This window comes from Gymnoscopelus microlampas (genome assembly GCF_963454915.1).
Source record: "Gymnoscopelus microlampas genome assembly, chromosome: 7".
NCBI classification, from domain to species: domain Eukaryota; kingdom Metazoa; phylum Chordata; class Actinopteri; order Myctophiformes; family Myctophidae; genus Gymnoscopelus; species Gymnoscopelus microlampas.
Window position 1 is genome coordinate 21,181,944 of NC_139944.1, and position 17,491 is coordinate 21,199,434.

General features: G+C 41.4%; 1 protein-coding gene across 1 annotated transcript in view; it reads left to right on the plus strand.

The window, feature by feature from the left end:
• ppp1r16b (protein phosphatase 1, regulatory subunit 16B) overlaps positions 1 to 17,491 on the plus strand; it is a 149,058-nt gene that overhangs the window by 89,445 nt on the left and 42,122 nt on the right. Inside the window, exon 3 of the mRNA XM_084061448.1 lies at positions 5,893 to 5,963. Coding sequence (XP_083917574.1) covers positions 5,893 to 5,963 — 71 coding nt within the window. The remainder of the gene's footprint in view (positions 1 to 5,892; positions 5,964 to 17,491) is intronic.

The window sequence follows — 17,491 nt, forward strand, 5'->3', positions numbered from 1 at the left end:
ATACAGAGAGCCTTTTATAGATAGATGTCTGTCTGTCTGCATGGCCAATATATCGGACACGTGCATGGAGACCCATGGAGACGGACACATGTGTAGGCCTGTCACAATTATTACATATAATCGCCTAGTCCCAATTGTTTTTGCGTAATCGTCATAATCGTTTCCATGTTGGAAACCCTATTTTCAAATATTTAATACTAATACTTTTTTTACATGTGTGTTTTTAGTTTTTAACCTTTTTAACTATTTTTGTAAAGCGACTTTACAGCGTATTTAGAAAAGGGCTATTGTATGTATGTATGTATTATTATTATTTGGCCCTCACAAGAACAGTATAGTAATACAAGTGCACACACACCTCACCTCACTAAAAATTAATGAAACTAGACCATACCCGGTCGGCGCAGCGCATCCGCGGGGGGATATGCGCACATGATCTGGCAACCCGGGAGGCAGTTCGTCCCATAGCTGGGCAGGCCCGTAACCATGGCAACATTGTTTGACACATAAACGCTAATAAGAAGCTGAGATTTGATGAAATTGAAAAACGGGCTTCACAGTTGCGTTCAGATGGTAATGGTCAATGGCTGTGTGCAAAATCAGAGCAATTGCTCCAGCCACTGAGGAGAACCGGGTAGCTTCACGTACTCACCTACTCACCTACTCACCACTACAGACAGAGGTTACTAGAATTATAGTAGGATGATGGCCTGCAGCACGCACGCACGCACGCACGCGCACACACACACACACACACACACACACACACACACACACACACACACACACACACACACACACACACACACACACACACACACATAGTTGTGAGCATGAGATACCAGTAGTGTGTTTCTAATAGAGATTAATCACAGGCTGTCTGCGCTTTGGAAAGTGAACAACGACAGGGTCAAGTTTATCTGCAGCCAGTGAGCACACTGTGTGTGAAACTCATCCTCATCCATTTACTGATGAATTCAGTACAAAGGACCACAATGGAAACAAGCGCCTGGGGCTTTCTGTGTTCTCCTTTTAGCATAACCTTTGACTGTACAACCTGAACTGTTGATAAGCAATTTAATAAAGTATTCAATCAATCAATCAAACAAACAAACAAACAACAATTACAAATGTGACTTCTCTTTATTATTCACAACCTGCAGATAGTGATGGGATGATAATCGTTATCGCTTATCGCTCGCGGAGATCATTTTATCATGAAATTGTCCATCGTACATGGGACCTGAGTTGGCTCTGTAATCCCCCCCTCCTCAGAATAAGGATGCTGGGGTGCAAGTGGTTAACAAAAGTGTCATTTTAAGAGTTTTAAGCGTATTTTGTAATCTTGTCGATCGCAATTATTTTGGCCAATAATCGTGACCTGAAAGGTTCATATTGTCCCATCCCTCAGCGCAGCCACATTTTTACATAACTTGAGTTCGGCTCACTCCTATGTTTCAACGCCGATCCGACCGATATGCCCATAGAGATCTCGCTATCTGTCATGTCCCCTTTATGCCCATACAGTATATGGAGATCCCTGATGTCATCAGTATATGCCCATATATGAGCATGCCCCTTTTTGTGCCCATATACTGTATGGAGCCAGTTTGAGCCTGATGCCATGACGACACATTGAGGTTAGACAATGTGTCGTCAATGTGTCGTCTTCATTGGCTGCATTGGGAACTCCTTATATGGGTGTGTGTGTGTGTGTGTGTGTGTGTGTGTGTGTGTGTGTGTGTGTGTGTGCGCTTGCGCAGTATATGGACTTGTGCTCTTGTGTAGAGATGAGGCACATTATAACCCTGTGTGCATGTGTGAATGCGTAAAAGTGTGTTTGTGCATAAAATGTATGATAGTTCAGCACTTGTGTGTGTGTGTGAGAGAGAGAGGAGAGTGTGTATATGGACATCCGCTCTTGTGTATGCATGCATGTTTGTGTATAATATGTGTGGTGTTTGGTAGTTGAACTGTGTGTGTGTGTGTGTGTGTGTGTGTGTGTGTGTGTGTGTGTGTGTGTGTGTGTGTGTGTGTGTGTGTGTGTGTGTGTGTGTGTGTGTGTGTGCGTGCTAAGCCCCTGCAGGCAGCAGAGCAGTGCACTGACAGGCAGGTGGCTGATGACATGGCCGTAATAAATCACCTGTCGTGATGCACCCAACCTCTGTAGCTCACAGCGACTTCAAAAAGAAGCCGTGCTGACCCACGGCATGCGTGTCCGTCCGTGCGTGTGTTTGTATATATAATTAAGTTATGCTGTGTTTTCTTTAAATACACGTAATGGGATTAGGGTCATATGGTAATGTAGTAGTCATACACATGGATGCAGAATTTGTCTTCCTCTAGGTCAACGGCTACACAGTAAAATCCTCCATGTTCTTTTAACCCAGGGAGTGTACAGTTACGGGTCCATTTGGTTACATCTGCACATCTGCACCCAAATGGATAAAGTAATACTGAGCAATTTACTGTGACGGGGGCTTTAGTTAAATGAGAACAGCTGTGCTCCTATCTGGGGCTGCTAAGCTTGTATAAACATAATACATTTAATAGAAAATTACACTCTGCTCCCTTTCAACCCACTGCTTGGATTAAAACCACTTTACCTCATCCAGCGCCACTCGTGTAATGCTGCAGTAATAGTAGTCAATTGACAGTCATACATTGTATGTCTGAAATTCAGGTTGTTGGCAAAACAAGATTGAGACAAAACGTGTCAGGAACCTTTTGCGTAAGAACACGATCGCCATGTGTACGAGCAGTGTTTGGTTCCGTTTGGAAATTGAACCCTTTTTACTATGTTATGTTATGTTATATTTATTTAATTTGACATTACATTGAACAAACCAGATGCATAGTGTTGTAGCACGAGTGCTAATTTTCAACACCTGTCCACAGGAGGCTTTTCTAAAAAAAAACATTAAAACACTTGCATTATCGGCAGTGTCACACCAAAACGGGTAACATATTACATTTAATAGTGACTCCAGAGGTTGTTGACTGTGGACATGATGACATGATGGCCCACCCCACCCATAGTTTGTATAGTGAGATAAAAAAAGAAAGACAGAAAAGAAAAGGGATGTTTTGATGTGTTTTAAGCAATCTAATCTAATTCCGCCTCCCCCTCATGTCTCCCAATCTCTCTGTCCACTGTTTCTCTGGGTCTCTCTGTAGCACAATCCTGTCTAAATAAAGAATGAAATGCCAACAAATAACCTTTGACTTCTAAAACTAACAAAAAACAAATCATGGGATGTGTGCTTGCATAATCCCCTGCATGGGTGCACGTCGAAAAACAAATAATGATTACATTTTTCCACTTTCAGGGAGTCTAAAAGCTACAACCAATCATTGTTATGTAACGAGTTCGAAAACATTTATCCGACAGATTATGAATTCTATGGATGATTAAGCCCTTGGATCAAAAGTCATGTGAATAGTATTGAGCTAACAAATATTCTGTATCCATGTGTACTTAAAAGGCAAAAAAAAGGCCCACAAAAACATCTACAGTACCAGTGCTTGATCTGTAATCTGTATTCTGTTCAAAAATATGGTATCATCTCTTATAGTAGCAACACACGTGTGTGTGTGTGTGTGTGTGTGTGTGTGTGTGTGTGTGTGTGTGTGTGTGTGTGTGTGTGTGTGTGTGTGTTTACATGGAAAGCAGACATGGATTGCAATGCTAAGAATGTCAGACCTTGCTTTTTTGTTATATAGGCATAGATGTTAAAACGCCAATTTTGTCTTTTCTACGGACTTTAGTCACCACGCTGCTTTTACAATTGAAGAACTTCATCTAACGATCATCTTCCTGGCCTTTCACCAGCCTCACTGCCAGAGGGGACTGTGGGTTTCCAGGGGTCAGTTGGCTGAGGAGACGGCTTGTCTCTGAACCCCACACACAGACACACGGGTTCAGAAATAACGGAAAAGCACTGCATGGAAAGTAAAATATCGCTCTCAGCTATTGATGTTTGTTCTGAAGTGATCTAATAGGCCCAGCGTTTAGGGAGGGGGGGACAACACTCACAGTCACACAGATAAATGCTGATTAAAGCAGGAATGTGCTGGAGGCCACTTCTGAATGTGCTGACACCAAAAGAGTCTGATAGAACGTATTAAGGCATGAGGCCGGGAGAGTTATGATTTTATTTCTCTGAAATGTGTCAAAATGTGTGCCAAAGAAAACGGTGGCATAATGGTGTGGAAGTTAGAACCCTTGCTGTGTTGCCACCGATGTTTCCTGAACGGGGGCGAGTGGTTGTCAGTGTTGCCAGATTTTGCAAGAGAAACAAGCGGACAGGTCTACGAAAACAAGCCCAATAGAAGCGACATCACTTTAACCCTATATACAACGCGTCGTGGTGCAACACGGTGTGAGCTTGTAGATCATCTATTTTTTTCAAGTCTTGAAAGTAAGTGTGAAATATTTGGAATCTTGAAACATTTTAGCAACACAAATCTTGTATGGGGTGTCCTTGGCACATAATATTTTCTGATTTTTGTGAAAATGTTTGAGAACAACAGCAAGCCCAAATTGGCAACTACACTTTAGAAACAAGCCCAACTACCCCGCAACTTCCAATATTTTACAAGTGACTTTACAGAAAAGCAAGCCCAAAGTCGCTTATAGTAAGCAGACCTGGCAACACTGGTGGTTGTGGCTATGAAACAGAGCAGGCGAGAGAAGCCTTCCTGTTTTGTAGCTTGTGATAGCTGATATTCTGTTTGGGTATTATGATTTGGTTCCAGACACGAGGAGCTTATCTGTTTTAGACTACTAGGCAGACAAACAGTGTAATCCTCAAAGCGTCGTTACATCATCAGCCTCTGGGCCTTGCTTTAGCACTTACCCATATGAACCCCTAGCATCCCTATTCTGGGCGTTTTTAGGTCGACGTTCTGCGAAAATAGGCAAAGATTCAGCTGACATAGCTGATCTTCTGTAACACTTTTTCGGTGTTCTAGTTTTCGGCAAAGAGATCTGGTGCAGAGGGACAAAATGAGGGGGACCAACCAAGGATAATGCCACGGGGACCCCAGTCAAAGAAATATAGGTTTAAATGGTTAAACCCTATTATATATACTGTACATCCTGGCACAGCTGATAATGTGATTGATTGGGATTCCGCATAGATCAACCAAGTATGATGCAATGTGATTAATGGATTCATAGATGGCAGAATAAGCTGGAGACCCATTTGCAGCATGCAGCACAAGCTCACTGATAGATAGGCTTCCCTGCAAAATAATGATGAATGGAGGCTTTCCTCAAACCCAATATCAATTTATATGGTCAACATCATAAAAGTCTCTCCCGCTAGCCTGTCTTCCGTTTGTTTGAAAAGCTATAGCTTCCCCTGCAGTTTTAACTGCTGCAGAGAGCATTCCAGTGGAACAGATACAGCCGCTTAATAGTACAGTGCTTTCAAACAGGCTTTATGATGTTGCAAATTTATATGCATGTACAGCATCACAAAGCCGTGTTTTTCAGTGATGGCTGATGGAGGAAGAAGATTGGAATTTTTTTAGAGGTGTCTGTGCCTCCCAAGTGGTTCTTGGACGTCATGTGGCCAGTCTCTGTTAGACATATATCGTTTTTAATGTTTTCTTATGTAAATGAATGCCTACTTCATCATACAAGAGTGTCGCACAAAAGTAGTGAAAATAGCAGATCTACAAGCTCAAACGCATCGCAGTGCGACACGTTGTGAGCATGTAGATCGCTATTGTCACTGTTTATAAAAAAATACAAAAAAATTATGTTTTGTGATCTGTGATGTATGACTTGGGCAAGGTTTCACACAGAGCCACATAAAGTGTTACTGTTTCAAACATTCATCCATGTGTTATTTCCCTCTCTCTCTCTCTCTCTCTCTCCGCTAGTGCGCTACCTGTTGAAGAATAACGTCAGCCCGGACCTCTGCAATGAAGATGGCCTCACTGCCCTGCATCAGGTGAGATATAGTCCCTGTTTGCCTCTGTACTATCTGTCTAGTGAAGTCTGTCTGACAGTTGGTCTGTCTCCACTCTCCCGTCTCCACCCATGCATTCAGATGTTTATTTGTTCTCCTGTGACCTGTGTGAACTCTCACTCTGTCTCATTCGTCTTCCTGTGTCTCTGTTGTCTCTCTCTGTTCAATACGTTGCCGCGAAAAAAAAGACTGTGAAGCTAGATTAACCCATTTAGACCAGGAAAAGCATCTGTCATTTTAGATTTTAACACTTTGGCTATTCAAAAATAGCAGATATACAAGCTCGTAGCGCGGCACCAAGTGCTGCGCTATGAGCTTGTAGATCTGCTATTTTTGAAGAATTGTGAAAATGTGTGCAAATCTTTGAATATATATTTTTTAAAACAAACATTTGTAACTCAAATCTTTGCTTTTGGGGATTCTACAAATCTCTTCTAAATCCTAACAGTTTTTTGTTGTTTCTATATCAGTGGTTCAATTTGAGTTGAAAATGTTCGCTTTATAAACATATACATATTCAAAGATTTGCACACTTTTTCATGATCCCCCCCCCCCCCCCCCCAAAAATAGATCTACAAGCTCGTAGCGTGGCACTCGCTATGAGCTTGTATATTGAATAGCCAAAGAAATCTAAAAATGACACGGATGCGTTCCCGGTCTTAATGGATTAAGAACAACGAATATGCCACCATACAAGATATGTACATGTTTTCACATGACATGCCAATTGAATATACAGTACCACTATATTGGCTGCACTTCAGCTACTGTAAGTGAAAGGGGCTTATTTAGTTTTAAATGATTTAGTGTCAACTTTGCCTATGTACATTCCAAGTCACTGGCACTCTTCTGATTCTAGTTTTACCTGTGATCTCTATTCCGAGGGAGGTGTAGGTGATGGAAACCCCATGTACTGTGCCAGCATCTATACCCTGTCTGGTTGACTGCAGTGTTTGGATGTGGAGTAAAAACATTATCGTTGCCGTCGGGTGGAAACCTTGTATCTCTAAAACCGTTCCCTTTTCAATTATTATTTTATGTTTGTGAGCACGCGCGTGTGTGTACTTCTTTACAATTTAGGCATTTAGCAAACGCTCTTAACCAGAGTGACTTACAAGTGTGAGATCAGACTAAAGAGAGTAAGCATGAACCCTGGTCAACAAACAACAGGGTAAATAGTCACATAAGTTGAGTACAAAGAGAACAATGTAGTGCTCCAAAGACCAGGTAAACATCAAACCTAGCATCTGTCTAAACATGCTATCTAAATAACATTTGTAAAGAACACCTCACCAAAACATTTATTTTTCATTTCTTTACTTCACCCCATGAAGCCTTGAATTCATGGAGATATTTTGGTTTTTGTTGCATTTCTGAGCCAATAATCAAATATAGACTTACAGGAGGTGGTAGGAGACCAATGCAAAACTTTATAAAAGAATAATAAACTTCAAAACAACTCTTACAGTGTAATCACTGAGATGCCTGCTGATGATCCAGGTTTCAAAGAAAATGTTTTACTGATAGAAAATAAGTAATGTTTTGGTCTGAAGAGGTGAGTCTTCAGACTAAAGCGGTACAGCAGTGAATATGCAGTTCTTCTGACTGCAAGAGGGAGTTCATTCCACAGCTTGGGAGGTCGGGACGTGTGGAGGAAATGACAAATTATCAGAAGAAATTATGTTCAATTAAAGAACTACAAGAGTCGAGTCACTGGTGTTCACTCAGTGATACTGAATAGTGTTGAACATTGCACAGTTGACAGGATCTGCACAGTCCATATTGGGTATTCATACTGTTCCATTTTAATTGAATTGTTGCGTGGGAGAGATTATTTTTTACAGGGATAGTATTAGTATTTGACACACTGCTGTGTAATGGAGCATTCAAATTGTTTCTGACGCTGGAAAAAAATAAAAACTGCACGCCGTATTCAGCAGATTAATGTATTCTGACTTGGGACACATTGGTACAGAGGATTAAATGTTTTCTCACCCGCTAGCTGGTAGTAAATGAAGCGTTCAAATGCAAAGTCGACAATATTTAGTCTTTTTAACTGTGTGGCTCTAGTCTAGCCGTCTAAAAGATGGGGCAGTCTGACTGTCTGTCTGTGTGTCTGGTGCTAATTCGCTTGACTGATCAGCGCCTTTATGCATATATTTTATACTTTATTTTTATAATGGAAATCAACAGGGCCCTGATCGTGCTGAAACCTTGCCCAAATTTGGATTCATATGTCATAGATATGTCATACAGTAGATGACTGACATCATATAGTAGAAGTCTAACAAGACAAGCTGGCCACATGATGTCTGAGATCTAGAATTGAGCCAAGCTATTACAATTTACAATTACAATTACAAATATATTATTAGTACAGTATTTAGCAGACGCTCTTCATCCAGAGCGACTTACAGTAAGCAAGGTAAACACATATATCAAATGCAGACCCAGTTTATTCCCTCATGGATCCAGTGATCTACATGATTAGATTTTTCTCCGTTTGCACATAATGAGGACTCTGTTTTGGTGATGTCAGTGCATTACACTGAATAACGACAGTATTGAGAAATATGTACTCAGTCAGTAGGCTCTCTGAGATAAGGATAAAGAAAGATAGAAAAGCATGAGTCAGAGTGCCAAGACTTTAAAAGTGTCAAGTATCATGAAATCAAAGCCAAACGACCAGCAGTGGGTAACTCTGAAAGAATGGACCATCTTGAAAACCAAAGCAGGATAATTAACCCTTTCAGACCGAGAACGCATATGTGTCATTTTAAGATTTATTTGGGCTATTCAAAAATAGCAGATATACAAGCTCATAGCGCGGCATGGTGAAAATGTGTGCAAATCTTTGAATATATATTATTTTAAAGCGATCATTTTAACTCAAATCTTTGCTTCTGGGGGGGGGGTCCCTGGAACAACATATTTTGAGATGGGGGTCCGTGGCCAAATACATGGGGGGTCCTTGACATGAAAAAGTTGGAGCACCACTGATATAGCAACATTACGTTTTTAAGAAAGAAACTGTCAGGATTTAGAAGACATTTGTAGAATCGGCCTCAGGTCTTAATGGGTTAATGAAGGTATTGTGAATGACAAAGGAGAGAGAGTGCAAACGGGCAGTCGGGAACCGGTCAAGTATATATAAATTGTATGCACTGTATATACTGTGTGTGTGTGTGTGTGTGTGTGTGTGTGTGTGTGTGTGTGTGTGTGTGTGTGTGTGTGTGTGTGTGTGTGTGTGTGTGTGTGTGTGTGTGTGTGTGTGTGTGTGTGTGTGTGTGTGTGTGTGTGTGCAAATGTGGTCTCATTGGAGTCTTTAATATCCCACTCTCTTTGTTCTAACTGCACATAGTAGTCTCACACATCCACAAACCATTTAAGGCAAGGGCTGGAGGAAGACAATCATCAGCGATAAAAAGAATGTACCCACTCTGTAGTCCCTTAAGTGCAATTTATTGCTTTATCAGACTTCATCAGAGTCTGATGAAGAGCATGGGCTGGAAATGTCACCACTACTGTTAGATGTACCAATAAATTGCACTTAAGGGAGCTATAGTGTGTGCCTCTCCGCGGACCTTCTTTTTATCTTTTATGACTCTTTGGTCTGCCTGTAAAAATGACATTCGCTATCCAGTCCAGAACTATGATGTTGACCTAGCGAGTAAGCAAACTGTTTTGAGAATGTGAGCGCTACTTAAAAAGGAAAACTTGAATTATATTTATTGACTTTAACCATTTTAAACCTGGCTTCCCCTATTTTGGGCATGTTATTATAGTTGGAAATCTTTTACAAAGTATATAGGGCTTTATTGGTTAAAAGGAATCCCTGGCTAATAAGTCAAATATGCCTTATAATACATTATTAGTGGCCCTCTATAAGTAAAATGTATGATTAAAAACACCTTAAATATTTTAGTTATTTTAGAAATAGTTCATCTTTTACTCAAGGGGGACAACACCCGTCGCAAATTGATGATGTCATTTGTCCATGTGTCGTCCAGCCCTATGGAATGTTATTAGCATGTCCTAATAAAAAACAACGTAATACTTCCTATGGTTAATATGAACATCAAAACAATATTTTAACCAAGTTTTATTGCCATATGCACTCCATACATTCCATAGGGCTGGACCACACATGGACAAATGACATCATCAACTGCGACAGGTGTTGTCCCCCGTCAGTAAAAGATGAACTCATTCTAAAACTAGAACAGTGCCTGTCGGGCACCGGCCTGCTCGGGAACGATGCAAATAGGGAATGCATGTCCCACCCTGTTATGCAATGCCCGGTATAACCGCTGTCAGAGTATACCTGCTGACAGGTAGACAGTATACCTGCTGACAGGTAGACAGACAGACAGACAGTCTGTCTGTCTGTGTCCCTTTCGTGCTCATATATGGAGATCCCTTAATCTGTCTGTCTGCTTGTGGTCCTTTTATGGCCATATATGGAGATATCCATATCCGTCTATCCATGTCCCTTTTATGCGCATATATATGGAGATCCCTGATGTTATCACATGGCCATATATGGGCATATCGGGGTGGCTATATGTCTATTTTGATTGATTTATTTGCTGCCACTTGTTTACTTGAATATTGCTGACTTAGGAATGTTGATCTGTTGCCTCTGACTCTGACATATGGCTTCCTTGCTTGTGATTCTTTTGTCATGTATGATCTGGGTGGGCTGCCAATAAATTGCCCCCCCTTGGGATGAAGACTAATCTGAATCTGATACAAGGGAAACTAGTGAGAACCCTACACCAGGACTGGCAAATGTGGTGTTTGTAGTCTACTAGTTGATAGAAAATCACAAGCTTGGAAAAAGCTTATTCTTTCACATTTACAACTTCACATGGCATAAATGAAGATAAATCCAATTTCAGTGTGTTTGTTTGTTGTTTTTAATTAAGCAAGCTTTCTCTGTGTGGGCTGTTTTCCATTACCACACACAGGCTATGAGCCACAGCACTTATCTGCTCTGTTGAAGGTTGACAGTTTGGATTAGCCTGAAGGCTGGATAACATCCTTATCCATTTAAATAATTGTTTTTTAAATAAAGTACACAATTACTCACACATTATTTATTTATGTATCCGAGTCTCCATTCCTTTGCCTTTTCAGAAGCATTTTTAACAGTTTCTTGAAATTAGTTTTGCTTTTTGCTGGAAGTTTGAAACTTACTCAACAGAATAATTTGCCTTATATATGACATATTTTTCTTTACCTTGGTGAAACAATTTCCCAACTGCAAGTAATTAGATTTCAGATTAAACGGTGTTCATGCCATTCACCTTTGTCACCAGGAGTAACTACCGTAAGTGGCCTTGGGAACCAGTGGTTCCCGAGCCACATGGCGCATAGGTCAGTAGCCTGTCTCCTGTTTCGTTAGCATGAGGCAACTTGATGTACAAGTACACCCCTGGACATGATGCTAGTATGTCGCAGCGCAGGCACTTACCCCCAATACAACTTTTGATGCTGAAAATGTCCTGAAAAGTAACGTTTTTTGAAAAACAGGGTTTTCACCCGACAATAGTTGAGTACAGTATATCTTCTTGCAGCAAGAGCAATTCCAATCTTTTTTTGTGTCTTTGGTATGACTCGGCTGGTAATTGAACCCTTGACCTCCCAATCTCAGGTGGAACACTCTAGACTAGTAGACACTCTAGCCACTGAGCTGGTTTGTCACCAGACAATACTGCTAACGTGTTCATTTAATCTCTTCTATTCATTCAAACCTTGGGTTTGTCATCTTGTGCCCTACAAAGCCAAAGTGCAGTAACTACACAAAGCATTTGACTGATAAAAAGGGGCTTAAAGTGTTTCAGTTGGCCAACCAAATGTTATCGGTAGCCTATACTGTATAAGTGATATTACACTAATTGTATATCTGTTCATGAGGTAATTATCCACTAAAATCACGAAGGCTGATTTAAGCTTTGAGACAAATAAATAAATCAGTGTGTCCAAAATCGTAATTACTACACTTTGTAGGGCTGATCATTTTCTAATTGGGGCATGTTTATCCATAATTAATGAAGATTCTGTAAATGCATTACTGGCCATATCTATATTATTTATAGTAGAGAGAATGTTGCAATATACCTTCTTTATGTCCTTAAAGCCTTCTCACAGAAATGTTTGAGTGATCTCGTACACATTTTTAGGTTTCAGCCTTAGGAATTTTTGTATCTGTACGTTTTCACAAAACATGAAAAATAACTGATGAAATGAATGCAGAGAATGGATAGAAGGATTCTGTGTATGTGTTTTCACGTATAAATTGGCCATTGGATTGCATACTTTGGCAGTATCAACCATTTGCCTCTTTAGTGGACATGTGAACCAATCGATGTTGTGCGGTCAGCCCAAAAATTGATTTACCTGTTTGCATCAGTAACCCTGTGAAGCATAAGACAACATTTGCATCGACTTAATCGGTCTCAGCATTAGGTCGTCCATGCCAATGGTAGCATCCCAACTGTACTAATAGTGTCACTGTGACGCATAAACCATTTAACAGACATAAACAAGACGCATGTCTATTTTTCCTCTTTTTCATAAACAAATGCCCTATTTTATATTTAATAATACTGTTGTGTGACAGTATCGCATAAAAGTAGCGAAAATAGCCAATCCATAAGCTCGCAAAGCATTGCGGTGTGATGCATTGTGAGCTTGTAGATCGGCTGTTTTTGTTATTTTTGAAAGAAATTTGGAATAGTTTCACAATGGCATGCCCAAAATAGGCAAGATGAGTCTACTCTGTGTTTTTTTTTTTATATTTAACCAATGAAAATATAACAAGATAGCTTGTTACTAAATAACAACTACATTGGATCCATTAACACATGTTCTTTTTTTTTCATTTTTTCATTTTTCATTCACCCTACAGTGACAATAGGTTTGAGGTACAGTACAGTACTGTATATGTACTTGAACTTGCAGCCAGAGTAATTCCAAGGCAGGTGTCATGAGGTCTGTTGTGGTTGGTATGTGACTCTGTACTGTACACACTGTACACAACCACACCCCCACCATATAGCTATTTCTATCGTGCCTGTAATAAATATTATCACCTGGTGTTGCTGCTGCAGTGTCATCGATCAATGAATCTAAATGAGCCTCAGAGTTGGCTAAGTCATTCAACCTCATGCACTTTATGTCTTACACTGCAGGCATTAAGATGTGCAATCCTTAAACATTTCCTTTGTAGCTGAAGGATCATTATGCATTATGCTTCTGGTTTACACAATCATTGTTCATAAAGGTAATCAGGATAATTTATCACTGTTTATGATAAACAAGTACACACACACACAGGTTTGTATTGCTATACTTGAAGTTGTGAGCACATCAACATTTTAGAACACTATTGAAAATAGCCAAAAATAGCAGATCTACAAGCTCATAACTGCGACACGGTGTGAGCTTGTAGATCGGCTATTTTTCAGTGCATCACTGCACAACTACATTTAAAATAGAGGAAACTCTAACCCCAACCCCTAAACCTAACCTTTAAATGTCTAATCCTAACTCTAACCACAACAATCTCTAAAAAACTGAAAAAACATCAATTTCGCACGCACGCACCCACGCACGCAAGCACACGCACACGCACACGCACACGCACACGCACACGCACACACACACACACACACACACACACACACACACACACACACACACACACACACACACACACACACACACACACACTGATGTACAAAAGTGTTTTCAAGGTTGGACCTTGGTCTGGACAACAAAGTTGTTAATACTTTCCGGTTTGATCCCCGGCTCCTCCTGGCTGCGTGTGGGAGTGTCCTTGAGCAAGACGGTTGGTGCTTTGCACGGTCTCCTCTGCCATCGGTGTGTGAGTGGCTGAATGTGGAATACATTATAAAGCACCTTGAAGGGTCGGAAAGACTAGAAAGGTGCTATGCGGTCCATTTACCATCTACTGTATCCTTGAAATTTAAATAGGCGGACCACAACATGTCTGGGTTATGAGAGTGTCTCTGAATTTTCCTTTCCTATGTCTGCATGCTTTATTTCAATCTTGGCAGCATCCTGCTTGAACCTTAAGCCCACCGGACAAAAAACACTACCTCTCCCACACTTGCTCTCCTCCATCTCCGATAAATTTAGCCCTTCCTCGGCATACGTCTCTCTCTCTCTCTCTCTGTCTCTTTCAGAATCTCTGTTGATCCATCTCAGCTCACTGACACGGTCTTCATTCCTCTCCCCCTCATGCCCCCTCTGCTGGTGGGGGGTAGAGAGAAGTCTTCCCACCAGTCAGCCAGCGGGGTCAGTAGTGGAGAAGCCGCCGGCAACAGACGAGATCAGTTTAACCTTTCAGCTTTGAATGTGTCAGCTCTGTGGATGGACATGAACCAAGATAAACTGCTATTTCTGCTATCAGCCACCATGACTGATCCGACATGACAAGTTTTTCGTTCCGACCACAAATAACCTGTGACAAGCCCTGCCGTGGACGCTACAGAGACGCACAAACAAACACAGGGTTAACACACACACACACACACACACACACACACACACACACACACACACACACACACACACACACACACACACACACACACACACACACACACACACACACACACACACACACACACACACACACACGTCATCATAACCTGTAGCTTTGCTCACAGCTATGTAGTGAATGAAGAGACAGACAGACATTGAAAGAGAGATAGGCAGATGATCAGAGAGAGAGAGAGAGAGAGAGATTAAGGCTAGTGGGGATAATGTTTCTCTAAATGAGATGTCATACCTACCTGGGGTTGGCCTCACCTCACCGATATGGGACATTAATCAAAAGATGGCCCGCAGCACACAGACATACACACCCACATAAAAATACACACACACACACACACACACACACACGCACGTGCCCGCGCCAATCTCTACCATATCCTAGCCCCTTGAGGAGGAGTTAATGTTTCATGAAAGCACCTTGATAGCTTTGGGTGTGACAATCACAAAATGTATAATTCTGTCTGCTGCGCTTAAGCCGCACGCTCGCGCGTGTGTCTGTGTGGGTGTGGGTGTCTGAGAGAGAGAGTTTGTATGTGGACATGTGTTAATGTGTGTGAGTGTGTAGCTAATTTGCTAGCTCACACTTCAGGGGGATGTGATTTGTGCCGGGGATAGATTGACTTCTCTGAGAGGAAATTGGCAGGGCATAGCATGTTTGTGTGTGTGCAGCCTGTGCCTCTGTGTGCCAGAGAGAGAGAGAGAGAGAGCAGTGAACTCGCCTGGGGATGGTTCCAAACACACCTGTTTTGTGTTGTGCTATATTTGGGACTAGCCTCTTCTGTCCACACACACAGCTGTTGTGTGGTTGACTTTTTTTTGCCTGGTTTATACCTAGTTGCCACGGTGGTGTTGCGCACCAAGAATACGGAGGCTCTACGGACGGGTAGAGCCTCCGGGCGGGCGGTAGAGCCTGCCAGTGAGGAGGGGCTCCTCACTGGCAGGTGAGTCAGTAGCATACAACAGCAGTGACAGCACACAGAGATGTGTGAGGGGACAAATAAATTGCCATAACGGCTAAATTGGGGAGAAAAAAGGGTAAAAAGAGAGAAAGAAAAATGTCTTGTTCACGCAAAAGAAAGGGATGGATTGCAGCTTTATCCACTAAGTGGTTTGTCATAAGACAAATAGTGAAAATAGCCGAGCTACAAGGTCACATCACGTCTTGTACGTCTGCTATATTGGTTGTTTTTGGAACATTTAAACGTTTTCTCCTTATTACGACATGTCCAAAATAGGGACACCAGTTAGATAGTTAACCCATTAAGACCTGAGGCCGATTCCACAAAATGTCTTCTAAATCCTAACAGTTTTCTGAAACACTTATGTTGCTATAATATCAGTGGTTCTCAAACTTTTGTCAAGGACCCCCAGAATTATATGTATTTGGCCGTGGACCCCCCATCTCAAAATATCTTGCTCTAGGGACCCTGAAGCAAAGATTTTACTTAGTTACTAATGTTCGCTTTAAAAATATATATATATTCAAAGATTTGCACAAAATGTTCATTTTCAAAATTAGCAGATGTACAAGATCATAACACTGCACCCTATGAGCTTGTATATCTGCTATTTTTTAATAGCCAAAGTATAAAATAATGGTTAAAGTGGTTAAAATCTAAAATTACAGATGCTTTCCCGGTCTTAATGGGTTAAAGACATTTGCTTCGGTGGTTCAGTCACTGTAAAAGTTTATACAGTACAGAGCTGAGAGACAAGCATCCAAACCTCACCACAACGTGCTGCTAACTCTGCAGCTGCCCTGCTGCCTAGCGGACCGCTTCATTTGAATACGATCCTTTTCAGATCACCAGATCTGATGTTATGAGACCACACTGCTGTGTGCCCACATTCATCAGTCATCCAAGTTCATCCCTTTCATTCCTTCAGTCTTTTCATTTCAATAGATTTTCAATGCCACATCTCTCCTCTCAGCCGCATCGATCTCAATCAGAGCCCTCCAGTTGTCAGCCCAGCTTCAACTTTTCACTTGCCTGTTTCATTATTAATGTCCTTATTCATTTTTAAAGGTAATTTTCATCTGTGTGATTTTCTGACATTTCCCTATTCGGGAGTGACAGAGAAACTTTGCCTTGAAAGTCATGAAGGGCATGAACGTAACATTGCCCTGACGATTTTAGGCGCTTTTCCATAAACATCTACCAGTTAGTTTAGCCTATTCTATTGTTTTCTGCTATTCTGTTATTTTCGGTGCGTGACACCATCGTACGGCGGTACGATGGTGTCACGGTGTCACGCACCGAAAATAGCAGATCTACAAGCTCAGAACTTGCCACGGATGCAAGGCGTTGTGAGGTTGCAGATCGACTATTTCCGGGTTGCCTGTCTTATTTCTGACCTCATGCCAGTTATATCAGATCTAGTTCTGTCCTTTATGCCGAGGGTGAGGATCGGGAACCGGATCCAACATTTGAAGAAACGGAATCGGTTCCATCACATTTGGAACTGTTTCCAGAACCGGTTTTTATCACTGTCAGAGCTGGTATGTGGACTTCATGCCTGCTATACTATTACAGTACCAGTGGTACCAGTTTAATTTCAAGGATCACCATAACTCTGAGAGTGTACAATACAGGCCCATTTGGAATTTAGAATTGTATCGTTTATTTTTAGGTATTATTAAAGGGAACCGTTAAGGAATCGGAATCATTAAAATCCTAAAGGATCCCAACCCTTTATTTATGACAAATATATCAGGTTTAGTTCTGTCCTTTATGCCATTTATATCTTCCAATGCTAAAAGGTTCTCTAGACATGGCACCACCAGCCCGTAGCTCTCGGCTCACAACCCCATATCCCAACCACTGATGCCTTACTATCACTGTCCCCAACTGTAGTCCCACAAACCATTCAGTCTCTTTCCTCCTGCCTCTGTAATCCAGGGTCTGAGCCATAGACCGTAA